This window comes from Sebastes fasciatus, chromosome 1 (assembly GCF_043250625.1).
Source record: "Sebastes fasciatus isolate fSebFas1 chromosome 1, fSebFas1.pri, whole genome shotgun sequence".
NCBI lineage: Eukaryota > Metazoa > Chordata > Actinopteri > Perciformes > Sebastidae > Sebastes > Sebastes fasciatus.
This window is the reverse complement of record NC_133795.1, coordinates 18,333,845-18,346,864: the sequence shown is the minus strand read 5'-3', so window position 1 is coordinate 18,346,864 and position 13,020 is coordinate 18,333,845. Positions and strand designations below refer to the sequence as shown.

Genomic DNA, 13,020 nt, shown 5'->3' with positions numbered 1-13,020 from the left:
ACGCTCTGCACATGTTGACTGTAATCTTTCTTGTAAAATGTCCGGTGTAATCGGTAACACCGGTGTTGTCACAAGTTTATTAACTAGTGGGAAAATTTTCCTCACTGTCACATCCCTACCAACGACCATTAAAGGCATCGTACGGTACCTTCGGTACTGTAGGAAAAGAGTACTGTCCCTTTTTTAAAATATTGGCATCTACTTGGTACCGAAGTATTGGTTCTCGTGACATAACTACAGACCACCTTTATCCGCCACTGATTGCACTGCCTAGTTCGACCGTTTGATCAGAGTTTGAGAGTGATCGACAGCTGCTCAGAGACGGCAAGGCTCCAGCTCGGCTCTGATTGGTTGTTTTCCTCCGGTCTGTGAAATCTTGCAGATGCCATTAGGAGCACAGGAGGACACCGAGATTGATTACCTGTCTCATGCACTACTGTCAGGATATAGTGACTGTTTTATAAAAAAAATAACTTTTTTTTTTAAAAATCATATATGCTCCATTTCCACCCACTGCAGCTTTAACTTGAATCACAATCATTTTGCAGCTATAGAGGCCCTAAATCTAGATTTTTAATCAAGTCCCTTCCACATGACAGCTTCAGCACCAGAATCAGCTAATACTGCCTTTAAAAGCTCCACATCCACTAATGCACTTTATATCAGACTACCACAAGAACCAGCTGACACACAGGGGGCTTTCAGGGGACAGGGGTCAGTTGTCCTTCCTCGCCCGGTGTCGGTGTGTCTAGCCTCGGTTATTGTTCCATGTGGCCTCTCTGCTGGACGGACGGACGGAGACGGACGGACGGTCCATCCTTGCTGCCTGTTGTTCAGCCACTCCGCCAATGGGAGCCGGGCTGCCGCGGAGTCCCGGTCCAATGAGAGCAGCCGGGTCTGGGCTCGGATCGAGAGTTGGGTTGTTCAATCTGTGAGAGAGGAGGACAACAACCAGCTCTGAGTGTACCGGATGGATGGATGGATGGATTGTTGGCGATGGTAACGTTACCCTTCTGTTATCAGATGTTACTAATGTACTACCGATAACACCGACAGAAGAGGCCCGGTGTTTAACGGTTATTAACCGGCTCTCTGTGATGATGAAAGTCATCGGGGGAGTTTTTAAACGGTTAACGGCGCAGTTCGCTAGCGAGCCGTTAGTACTTAGTTACCGTTAGCAACAACAACCGTTAGGTTAACTTCGATTGTCCTCAGCCGTTAGCCGTGTAGCTAACTGGTAGCTACTATGGTAAACTAATACAAACAAGCTGCTACAAGCGAATCATGTTGTGTTTAATAAAAGTAGATTATTAGATTAGATAAGACAGCAGAAGGCTTTAGGTGAACGCTAACCCAGCGCAGAGCCGCCGTGTAGCTGTAGCAGGTTAGCAGTGTTAGCTAACTTATGGCTGGCTGAGCTGAGCTGCCTCAGACCAACAAAGTTGTCGGATGTTCCTGGAGAGAGTGGCTCCTCTGACTGCTCTTTGTTCTGGCTCAACATGGTGATGGTGGCGTAGCTTAGCATGGCTTAGCACGGTCTGGTCCAAACGACAGGCTTTAACAAACACGGTAACACACACACACACACACACACACACACACACACACAGTTGGGTTATTGTAACATTTGTTAATATCACATGCGTTAATAGACAACACACACAGCGTCAATAAGCACAACACCACATAGCACGGATTGGTTTGATATGCAGCCCAGATAGAGAAACCAGTTGCATCGGCTTTGCAGGGTGCAATGGTGTGTTTTTTCGTTAAGATTGTAGTTTTTAAAAAGTAGTGGATGATTTACACAAAGAGAAAAGGCGAGAAGAATGGTGTAGTACAGCGCTGGTACCGGTAATTACATGGATTAACCACGTAATGTAAATGGACAGCCATTCTCCTTCAGATCAACCTTTCTGCCTCTAAGTACTATAAGATCTTTATATATTGTCTCCATGGACCATACATGTGTTTCAATTAGAGGGGCATATTTTCAATGAACATCAGACTTAATCATTACCAACACATGTATAAAAAATAACATAACAGATATACTGTATTTTCACCATAACAACTATACTCTGTTTTAACTCCAATGGTTGCCAATGATCTCTACTATTAATCTTAGGTAATGTCAGGTCAAGTATTTGTATAGCCTAATATTGCAGCTCAATACAGGCCTATAATATCAATGGTGTAGTACATAATTACATGGATTAACCACATAATGTAAATGGACAGCCATTCTCCTTCAGATCAACCTTTCTGCCTCTAAGTACTGTAAGATCTTTAAATATTATGTCTATGGACGTGACCATATATTGCGTTTCAATGAGAGGACTGGACATCAGACTTAATCATTACCAGCACATGTATAACAAATAACAAAACAAATATACTGTATTTTCACCATAACAACTATACTCTGTTCTAACTCCAAAGGTCGCCAATGACCTCTACTATTAATCCAAGGTAATGTCAGGTCAAGTTTATTTGAATAGCCTAATATTACAGCTCAATACAGGTCTACAATATCAATGGTGTAGTACAGCGCTGGTACCGGCAAGGTACTTTAATTACATGGATTAACCACATAATGTAAATGGACAACCATTCTCCTTCAGATCAACCTTTCTGCCTCCAAGTACTATAAGAGCTTTAAATGTTGTCTCTATGGACCATACATGTGTTTCAATAAGAGGGGCATATTTTCAATGAACGTCAGACTTAATCATTAACAGCACATGTATGAGAAATAACAAATATACTGTATTTAAACCATAACAACTATACTCTGTTCTAACTCCAAAGGTTGCCAATGATCTCTACTATTAATCCTAGGTAATGTCAGGTCGAGTATGTGTATAGCCCAATATTACAACTCAATACAGGCCTACGATATCAATGGTGTAGTACAGGTAGATAATTACATGGATTAACCACATAATTTATATGGACAGCCATTCTCCTTCAGATCAACCTTTTTCTAAGTCTGGCTGTAAAAGATCTTTAAATATTGTCACTAAGAAAATGATCATATATTGTGTTTAAATGAGAGGTCTGGACATCAGACTTAATCATTAACAGCACATGTGTAACAAATACACTGTATTTTCACCATAAGAACTATACTTTGTTCTAACTCCAAACGTTGCCAATGACCTCTACTATTAATCCTAGGTAATGTTAGGTCAAGTTTATTTGAATAGCCTAATATTACAGCTCAATACAGGCCTACAATATCAATGGTGTAGTATAGCGCTGGTACCGGTAAGGTACTTTAATTACATGGATTAACCACATAATGTAAATGGACAGCCATTCTCCTTCAGATCAACCTTTCTGCTTCTAAGTACTATAAGAGCTTTAAATGTTGTCTCTATGGACCATACATGTGTTTCAATTAGAGGGGCATATTTTCAATGACCATCACATGTATAACAAATAACATAACAAATATACTGTATTTTCACCATAACAACTATACTCTGTTCTAACTCCAAAGGTCGCCAATGACCTCTACTATTAATCCTAGGTAATGTCAGGTCAAGTTTATTTGAATAGCCTAATATTACAGCTCAATACAGGCCTACAATATCAATGGTGTAGTACAGCGCTGGTACCGGTAAGGTACTTTAATTACATGGATTAACCACATAATGTAAATGGGTAGCCATTCTCCTTCAGATCAACCTTTTTGCCTCTAAGTACTATAAGATATTTACATATTGTCTCTATGGAAATGATGATATAGGGGCATATTTTCAATGAACATCAGACTTAATCATTACCAGCACATGTATAACAAATAACATAACAAATATACTGTATTTTCACCGTAACAACTATACTCTGTTCTAACTCCAAAGGTTGCCAGTGATCTCTACTATTAATCCCCTAGGTAATGTCAGGTCAAGTATTTGTATTGCCTAATATTACAGCTCAATACAGGCCTTCAATATCAATGGTATAGTACAGCGCTGGTACCGGTGAGGTACATAATTACATGGATTAACCACATAATGTAAATGGACAGCCATTCTCCTTCAGATCAACCTTTCTGCCTACAAGTACTATACGATCTTTAAATATTGTCTCCATGAAAATGACCATATATTGTGTTTCAATGAGAGGACTGGACATCAGACTTAATCATTTACAGCACATGTATAACAAATAACATAAAAAATATACTGTATTTTCACCCTGACAACTATACTCTGTTCTAACTCCAAAGGTCGCCAATGACCTCTACTACTAATCCAAGGTAATGTTAGGTCAAGTATTTGTATAGCCTAATATTACAGCTCAATACAGTCCTACAATATCAATGGTGTATTACAGATAATTAATTACATGGATTAACCACATAATGTAAATGGATAGCCATTCTCCTTCAGATCAACCTTTCTGCCTCTAAGTACTATAAGATATTTAAATATTGTCTCTAAGGAAATTATGATATAGGGACATATTTTCAATGAACATCAGACTTAATCATTACCAGCGCACGTCTAACAAATAACATAACATATATATACTGTATTTTCATCGTAAGAACTATACTCTGTTCTAACTCTAAAGGTTACCAATGACCTCTACTATTAATCCTAGGCAATGTCAGGTAAAGTTTATTGTATAGCTCAATATTACAGGTCAACACAGGCCTACAATATCAATGGTGTACCACAGCTCAAGCTCTCTGTGAAGTCAAGGAAAACCTTGTGAAGAAAGTGAAGAAAGGCATTGTATGAAATCGTCTGTTCCAAGTCTCGCATTTCTCAAGTGTTTTTTATACGGAATGTTTATCCTGTTTTGCATATCACTGCGACATCACAGATGTCAAACTGTGACACCCCATTTTGTGTAGAAGATTTGCAGTCATGTTAAATTCTCAGGCTCTGGTACTGTTTTTAATAAGTTGTTCAAGTGATTAACTGCGTGTTCAAGTTATTAAATGTTTTCAAATCAGAAATTCTGGAGAAGCTCACATTAGAGAACCCACATTTTGATAAACGTTGTAAACAAACCATTCTTTTCACTATTGCAAATGATCTAATATTATCCCACACTAGTGGATATCTGTGTGTTTCTGAATACTTCTTAAATGCTGGGTATCCTTAAAGGGATAGTTCGGGTGTTTTGGAGTGGGGTTGCAAGAGGTACTTATCCATAGTAGGTGTGATTACTAACAGTAGTTGGTGTGCCCACAGTTTGGAGAAACAGACTGGAGCACAGGAGCAAAGCAACACAGTGCTGTGGACGGGGACGGCAGGAAAAACGGATTTTAGGCACCTAAAAGAGGCTCACTTAAAAAAAATAAATATATATATATATATATATATCGGTTAAGTGTACGCTATATTTAGAATATTTTCCGATGGCGAACTGAACTGAAAGTGATCATCTGAGCCTGCTGGCTTTGAAGATAAGTTTCACTTTAAGTTCAGTTCCCTGTCAGAAAGGAGAAGGAAATGGCTGTCTGACAGCAAGATAAAGTGGTGAAAATATTCTAAATATAGTGTACACTTAAACTAGTATACATTTTTTTAGATGAGCTTTTCTTCTAGGTGGCTAAAAAAAGTTTTTCTGCCGTCCCCGTCCACAGCACTGTATTGCTTTGCTCCGGTGTCGGTACTCCTGTCTGTTTCTCCAAACTGGGGGTGTGCCGACAGTTCTACTGTAAGTAATGCACCTAATATAGATAAGTACTTCAAACAACCCCACTTCAAAACACCCAAACTATACCTTTTAAGGTGCTGAGATCGTTAGTGGTATGGTGACCAGTCTTCTCAGGAAATACCTTATTTGTATTGTTTTGAACATTGTTATTTTATTGATATTCCTAGTTTTGGTGCATCCTCTCATTATTTAATTGAAAATCTGTTATTAAAAGAAACAGAAACATTAACCAGAGTCGTGATGCAGCTATGCTCTATTAATTTGGTTTCTCAGATTGTTCTTGTTGGTGCCGGTGGTGATGGTGGACATGGGTGATCAAGCTGACCATTGCTGTTGAGTTCTCTGCAGATGTTGTGATGTATTGTCCCAAACCTGATCAAGCAAACTACTTTTACAGTAAGTAAACCTTTTCATCTGGATGATTCAGACTGGATGTGTGTTTATCTGTCCTTTCACTGGATTGTTTGGTCAGATCTTAATCTTTTACATTTTTTTTTTCTGTACCTCAGAATGAGGTGCAGCTTGGTTACAGGACGTGTGTCCTATCACTGAGGCCACATGTGTATCGGGAGAGATGGATCGTTGTAAGCACGTGGGACGCCTTCGTCTCAGCCACGACCATTCCGTCCTCAATCCACAGAAATGGCACTGTGTGGACTGCAGCACCACCGACTCAGTGTGGGCCTGCCTCAAGTGCTCCCACGTGGCCTGCGGACGTTTCATGGAGGAGCACTCACTCAAACACTTTCAGGAGTCACAACACCCACTGGCTATCGAGGTGCGTGAGCTGGATGTGTTCTGTTTTGCCTGTGGAGACTATGTACTCAATGATAACGCAGAGGGAGACCTCAAACTCCTCAGAGGGGCGCTATCTACTGTTCGCAGCCCAGGTAGACGCTCACTACGCTCCTCCACTGGGGGAGAGTGGGTTGGGGAAGGTGGGCCACAGCCCGCCATGCAGCTGGCCTCGCGTCACAGGAGGAAAGCACTTCTAGGGAAGATGCTTCGGATGTGGATCGGTAAACATCAGGAGCTGCAGAATAAGCGTGAAGAGGAACTCGAGGAAGCTAGAAGACAAAAAAAAGAGGTAAAAAGGAGACTCATGGAAGAGCTTGGCAATGTCCCTCCTAGAAAGAGTGCTAGGCTTCTTACTCAGGCGCCCCGTTCAACCATCACACTCATTCCTCGCAAATTTCGAGACCCTCCAGAACGCCTACCTCCTCCTCCTCCTCCCAAGAAGCCTTCCCTTCTAACCCTGTCCCGTAAGGCTCCTCAGAATGGCAGAGCTGCTAAACTGAGGAGGTACTACTCCACACAAGCGGTAACCCGCCGGAGACACGCTCCAGGTGTCACTGGTCTGCGCAATTTGGGGAACACATGCTACATGAACTCAATATTGCAAGTGCTGAGCCACCTGCAGAAATTCAGGGAGTGTTTTCTCACTTTGGACCTGTGTGAGACCGAGGAGCTGCTGGCCAAGACCAACCACTCCCAGGGGTTGAAGGGTGTGACAGGAGGTGTAGTCAGCAGTGGTAACACTGCACTGTCAGGATGCCCTCTTGGACGCATGGGGAAGGCGGGCAGTTGGAATTTGCCCATGGGCAAAAAAGAAAGTGCCCCGCCTTCCCCGCAGGCTTCGGAGTTGGTCCAGCCAAAGGAGGCTGGACCAACTCGCTGCTCCACCCGCCAGCAGATGTCTCTGTGCCATGAGTTACATACACTTTTCAGGGTCATGTGGTCGGGCCGGTGGTCTTTAGTGTCTCCATTCGCCATGCTGCACTCCGTGTGGAACCTCATCCCGGCTTTCCGTGGTTACGATCAGCAGGACGCCCAGGAGTTCTTGTGTGAGCTGCTGGACAAGGTGCAGCAGGAGCTGGACACGGAGGGGTCCAAACGCAGGATAGTTATCCCCATCACAAAGAGGAAGCTATCCAAGCAAGTGCTAAAGGTTCTCAACACCATCTTTCATGGGCAGCTACTCAGCCAGGTGAGACATCACATATGTGTCCCTATAAACACTTTATAGCATGATTATGTCCCAAATATGGCTGCAACTAACAAATTTTTTTTTTTGTCGATTTATCTGTAGATTATTTTCTCAATTATCCATCAGTTTCCCAAAGCCCAAGATGACATCCTCAAATGTTTTGTTTTGTCCAGAACTCAAAGATATTCAGTTTACCGTCATAGAGAAGTAAAGAAACCAGAAAATATTCACATTCAAGTTGCTGTAATCAGAGAATTTAGACTTCTTGTTCTTTAAAAAATTACTCAAACCGATTAATCGATCATCAAAATAGTTGGCAATTAATTTAAAAGTTGACAAATAATTGATTAATCGTTGCAGCTCTTGTCCCAAACCTGCCTCTAAACTTGTAATGGTGAGAGAAGGAGTCAAAGTCATTTGAAAAGAATACTGTACATAACGACTCCTCCTTGTAAATGAGATGTGATTTTAGACAAAAAATCCACAACTCAAAGATATTCAGTTTACTGTCATAGAGGAGTAAAGAAACCAGAAAATATTCACATTTAAGAAGCTTGAATCAGAAAATGATTACTTTTTTTCCTAAAAACATAATAAAAAATCACTCAAACCGTTTAACCGATTATCAAAATAGTTGGCGATTAATAGTTGACAACTAATCGATTAATCATCGCAGCTCTTGTCCCAAACCTGCCTTTAAACTTGTAATGGTGAGAGAAGGAAGCAAAGTCATTTGAAAAGAATACAGAACAACTCCTCCTTGTAAATGAGATGTGATTGTAGACATAAAAATAGTCATTCTTCTTTTTATTTTGAATATCACTCAAAAAAGACTTCCAGGATGCTGCATCCCTGATATAAACCTAAGGTAGTGGAATTATCAAATAATGTGTTCCACAGAGATATATTGGCGAATAATATTGTATGTTTCTCTGTCCCTACAACAATTATCAACTGCTCATTGATTTTTTTTGTGTGTGTGTTTTTAGGTGACGTGTCTGTCCTGTAAGCACAAGTCTAACACAGTTGAGCCGTTCTGGGATTTGTCTTTGGAGTTTCCAGAGCGATACCACAGCATAGACAAAGGCTCAGGCTCCACAGCTTACCAGCGCAGCTGCACCCTCACTGAGATGCTGTCCAAGTTTACGGAAATGGAGGCTCTCGAAGGCAGCATCTATGCCTGCAACCACTGCAACAGTAAGTACAACGTTTGACACGATGCAAAGCAAAGGCAGCATTTAGCATTTCATTTCTTATCCGTTAAGATTCGCCCTCTACAGCTGGAGTTGGATGAATCTGAATTAATTCCTGCGCACAATTTAACAATAACATTTTAAAACCTGATTCTTTGAGTCTTTTTAAACCTTGCATACGAATTAAAAAAAAAAATCCATGTTTGACAAACGGCTTTGTTAATAATACTGTGTTCCATATACTTGTGCAGATATAGCTCCATCACAAAAAGGAAATTGGACTTTGAGTGCAAAGGACATCAGTACCCAGAGAAATTTAGCTTGAATGACATGAATTTTAAAAACAGACTTTTAAATAAATAAGGTACAAAATCGTTAAAAATTAATTCAGTTGTGACTGTGACAGTGGGCCGACACACACTCTGAGAGACTGAGCAGGGAGCGAGGAGTGAGGAGTGTTAGCCCACAGTGACTTGAAAACTAGGCTGGCAGCCTTTATGAAAGCTACACAAAATGGTTATCTGCTCGCAAAGCCTGATATATTGTAAGAAAGTGTGTCACCTCTGCATTAAAATAAAGCCTCATATCAATGATATGCTTCTGAATAGAGTGCTGAAGGGATGACGTATTTTTGTAGACCAAACAGGAAGTTAGCATCGCCCTGGTTTCCTCAATAAAAAAAACACCAATGGGATTTTTCATTTGGATTATTGCAGAAAATAAGCTCTGTGGCAAACACACGTTTATGATACTTACACATCTGTTCAGCAACTAACTCATTTCCGGGTTTTAGGACTCATTCCTGCACCACTTTATTGATTTGCGGATTAACTTTTCTTCTCATTGTTTTACGGTTTGTCAGAAAGAAGACGGAAATCATCCCACAAACCCTTAGTTCTGTCAGAGGCACGTAAGCAGCTTCTGATCTACCGTTTACCTCAGGTTCTACGGCTGCACCTCAAACGCTTCAGGCAAGTTTCTCTACAGACTGATTCTCTTAAATTGTTTGCTGTTAAATAACTTCATTGTTATTTTTTTCTGTAGCTTAAATCAGAGTGTTTAAGTACAGGAGCATTTATGTTTATCACGGTGCTTGTGAGGCTAACTAGTCCCTGTTGTATGGCAGATGGTCGGGGCGGAACCATAGGGAGAAAATCGGCGTCCACGTGGCCTTCGACCAGGTTCTGAACATCAAACCATACTGCTGCACAGGCTCAGGTCACTCTGTCCACAGAGGAGGCTACACCTACGATCTGTCTGCTGTCGTTATGCATCATGGTAAAGGCTTCGGCTCAGGGCACTACACCGCATACTGCTACAACACAGAAGGAGGTGAGGAAAGAGACCGGACTTGATTCAGATCAACCTGTGAAGTCCCGTTGTTCTGTTATTAACCTGTTCCGTCTTTGTATCTTCAGGTTTCTGGGTCCACTGTAATGACTCTGACATGAAGGTGTGCAGTGTGGAGGAAGTGTGCAACACTCAGGCCTATATCCTCTTCTATACCCAGAGGTCTGCCTAGGTACCTCTCGCTGTGATGTCGGCCTGTAACGCAGCAACTCGAGGCTGCATTTATGAAAACGTTCTGATGTTTTCCCAGATGTCATTAAAACAATCACTTTGGGATGATTTTACTAAAAAAAGATAGCAACGGGGGCAGTAGGACAGCCACAATCGTAAATCAAGGTGGAAATGTGAGCAGCATAATCCAGATGAGGAAGATAATGATGATGATGATAAGGGTACACATGGCAAGGTAAATTGAAGGAAAATAATTTGGATTTAAATGTTCTAATGGGTGGTTAACTAACTAACAAAGAGACAGAAATCAAAAACCTTTTCATAAATGAGGCCGCAGCTTTCTCGGCCTGTGGGACCAGCATATCGGTTAATGGCCTGAAGACTGTGGGAGCAGGTCCGACTCTGTCCTGCTGAACACCACGTTGTGTGTCCGTCTTTCTAAAAACAATCAGGCTCACGTCTGTTGAGTCTCGATCCAACCAGGCGCTCTCCTGAGACAGCATTTTACATTCAAAAGGCAACACAGATTCTGGATTTTCAGCGCATTTTTAATCCCAATAATGTTGCTTAATGTGCCTTTTATATACATTTGATAGCCAATGCACTACATCTTATAAGAGGTACATCTTTCAACATCATTGTGTAGTTTCCACTTGAATGAAATTAATCTAGCGACTAAAGTCCAGACGCTGTGTCGCCTCCTGTTCAGCTTTTTTAATTATCGTGAAATGGAAACTTTTACTACTCATCCCTGTGTCGTTTGTACTTCATCATGTCCTCTCCTCAATTGTTCTGCTGTGACTGGATACTGTGCGTTAGGCTCGAGGCCCGTGGCTCTCAGTGGACAGGAATAGTTTTTTGTTTTAGTTTATTTTGTAGTCATTCTATGTTTCACTTTCACGGAAACACTTGATTGATGACGAGTGACGGAAAGCTGCACTTTTGAGGAGGGGCTACTATCATTGGTCCTATCTTTGTGATTGTTCATCTTTTAGCTCCTGTATCTTGTTTAAATGGCAGCTCCCCCTGTGGTGTAACGGTTAGACTAGTCAGAGCCCGGGTCGGAGAACGCTGCGCCTGCGTTTTTAACTGCAGGAGATGAGAAGATGAGTGAAAGGGCAGACTGAGATACAGAAGAATGTGTTGGGGTACTTTATTTTGAGCACCTGAAAGCAATATATTGTACATCTTGCATCTCGACAGGAATTTAAGATAAAATCAGGAATTCTTCTGCTTGTTATACAATGTTTTTTTTCTACTCTGCTGTTTCTATCAAGGTCTTTAGAATTTGCTAGGTAATCAAGAAAAACTGTCGACGTGTTTGATACGAGTCAAACGCAAAAATACATTTGTGAACTCTATGTAAAAGTTGGAACAATCTAATGACGATGAATGTCTTACTTTTCAGCGGTCAGGTGTGGCCATGCCACCGGCTCTGATCCCCTTGAGTTCTGTCTTGTACTGTAAGAATACCTGTCATAAATGTAATGGTCATATGGGTTTTGCCTGATGGTAATTATTAAAAAGACAAAACAAATTTGAAATGTCTCTTGGGCTGTATTCATTTTAGAGTGAATAGTTTCTGCAGTGTGATCATTTATTGTCTAAATTAAAAGATGGAAGATGGTTCATTCAGAAATGATCTACAGGATTAGCAGATACACAGCTGATCAGATATATTAATTCTGCTTCTCTAATGCTTTCTTAAAGATTTGAAACCAAGAATAAATATAATCTGTTCCAGACAAAGACACATCTGATGAGAGGGAATACATGTAAATAATCTTCGAAGCTTATTGATCTTCTTAGCAGTGAACTGGTCCCCTATCCTATTATTTTCACTAATGTACCATAATTAATTTTTTACCCATCAAATAAATCCTGAATGCATTTGATTGAACTCATAAATCAAACAACTGGGAATTGTAACAAACTTCAATGTTTTGTCTGTAATATTTTATTAAAGAGGACCTATCATGCTTATTTTCAGGTGCATACTTGTAGTTTTGGTTTCTACTAGAACATGTTTACGTGCTTTAATGTTAAAAAAAAAAGGTTTTAATTTCCCCATTCAGGCTGTTCTGCAGCACCTCTTTTTCACCCTCGGTCTGAAACGCTCCGTTTGAGCTCCTGGGTGTAGTTGTGCTCGGCTCGCTATTGGTTCAGGCATGTGTCCTTGATACCGCGGCTCCATCCGCCCGCTCACTACTGCGCAGACATTGGGTTCAAATGATATAAATATCTCAAAATGGTAGCTCCCGTATCCGGGATATTTTGGCTTCACTTCACTTCTGTAAGTGGAGACACAACTTCCATCTTTATACAGTCTATGCTTGTGATTGGTCAACCGAACCAAACTCTATCGGACTCCGCTGTTACTAGCTTTGTTTGAAAGCGTGCCAAACTAGCCGCTATAGGCAGGTATTATGCAAATGTGTTACTTGGTGACATCACCGTGTTACGGAAAAAAAGGTGGGACTTCAAGCAAGGTGTTTCAGGCAGTTCAGGAGCAGTGTTTCTGTGGGGGAGAGTAACTCCCTTTGGCGTGGACTTTGGGCTTTATAACTTTGCAGACCTTTTATATGCACAAAAAAACGATATAACACACTAAAGGAAAGGGAAAAAGCACAAAAGCAT

The 13,020-nt window shown here is 41.0% G+C and overlaps 1 protein-coding gene across 3 annotated transcripts; it reads left to right on the top strand.

Annotated features, from left to right (window-relative positions):
• The first annotated feature begins 855 nt into the window (after positions 1-855).
• Positions 856-11,927, top strand: usp49 (ubiquitin specific peptidase 49). Of its 3 annotated transcripts, none has more exons than XM_074634944.1 (7): positions 856-999; positions 5,956-6,078; positions 6,192-7,669; positions 8,659-8,866; positions 9,725-9,833; positions 9,989-10,194; positions 10,281-11,927. In XM_074634944.1, exons 3-7 carry the CDS (start codon positions 6,257-6,259, stop codon positions 10,382-10,384), a joined length of 2,040 nt encoding a protein of 679 aa, XP_074491045.1. In that variant the 5' UTR covers positions 856-999; positions 5,956-6,078; positions 6,192-6,256; the 3' UTR covers positions 10,385-11,927. The 3 variants fall into 3 exon arrangements, with proteins under 3 accessions (XP_074491045.1, XP_074491055.1, XP_074491064.1); XM_074634954.1 differs by having other exon boundaries at positions 945-1,249; XM_074634963.1 differs by lacking the exon at positions 856-999 and adding an exon at positions 1,390-1,569.
• Positions 11,928-13,020: the final 1,093 nt, after the last annotated feature.

Bases quoted from the DNA above. Each gene is read 5' to 3' on its own strand.
- usp49 (XM_074634944.1), top strand. From the start codon at position 6,257: ATGGATCGTTGTAAGCACGTGGGACGCCTTCGTCTCAGCCACGACCAT. The intron at 7,670-8,658 runs GTGAGACATCAC...GTGTGTTTTTAG, and splicing joins ATGGGCAGCTACTCAGCCAG to GTGACGTGTCTGTCCTGTAA. The intron at 10,195-10,280 runs GTGAGGAAAGAG...TTGTATCTTCAG, and splicing joins CTGCTACAACACAGAAGGAG to GTTTCTGGGTCCACTGTAAT.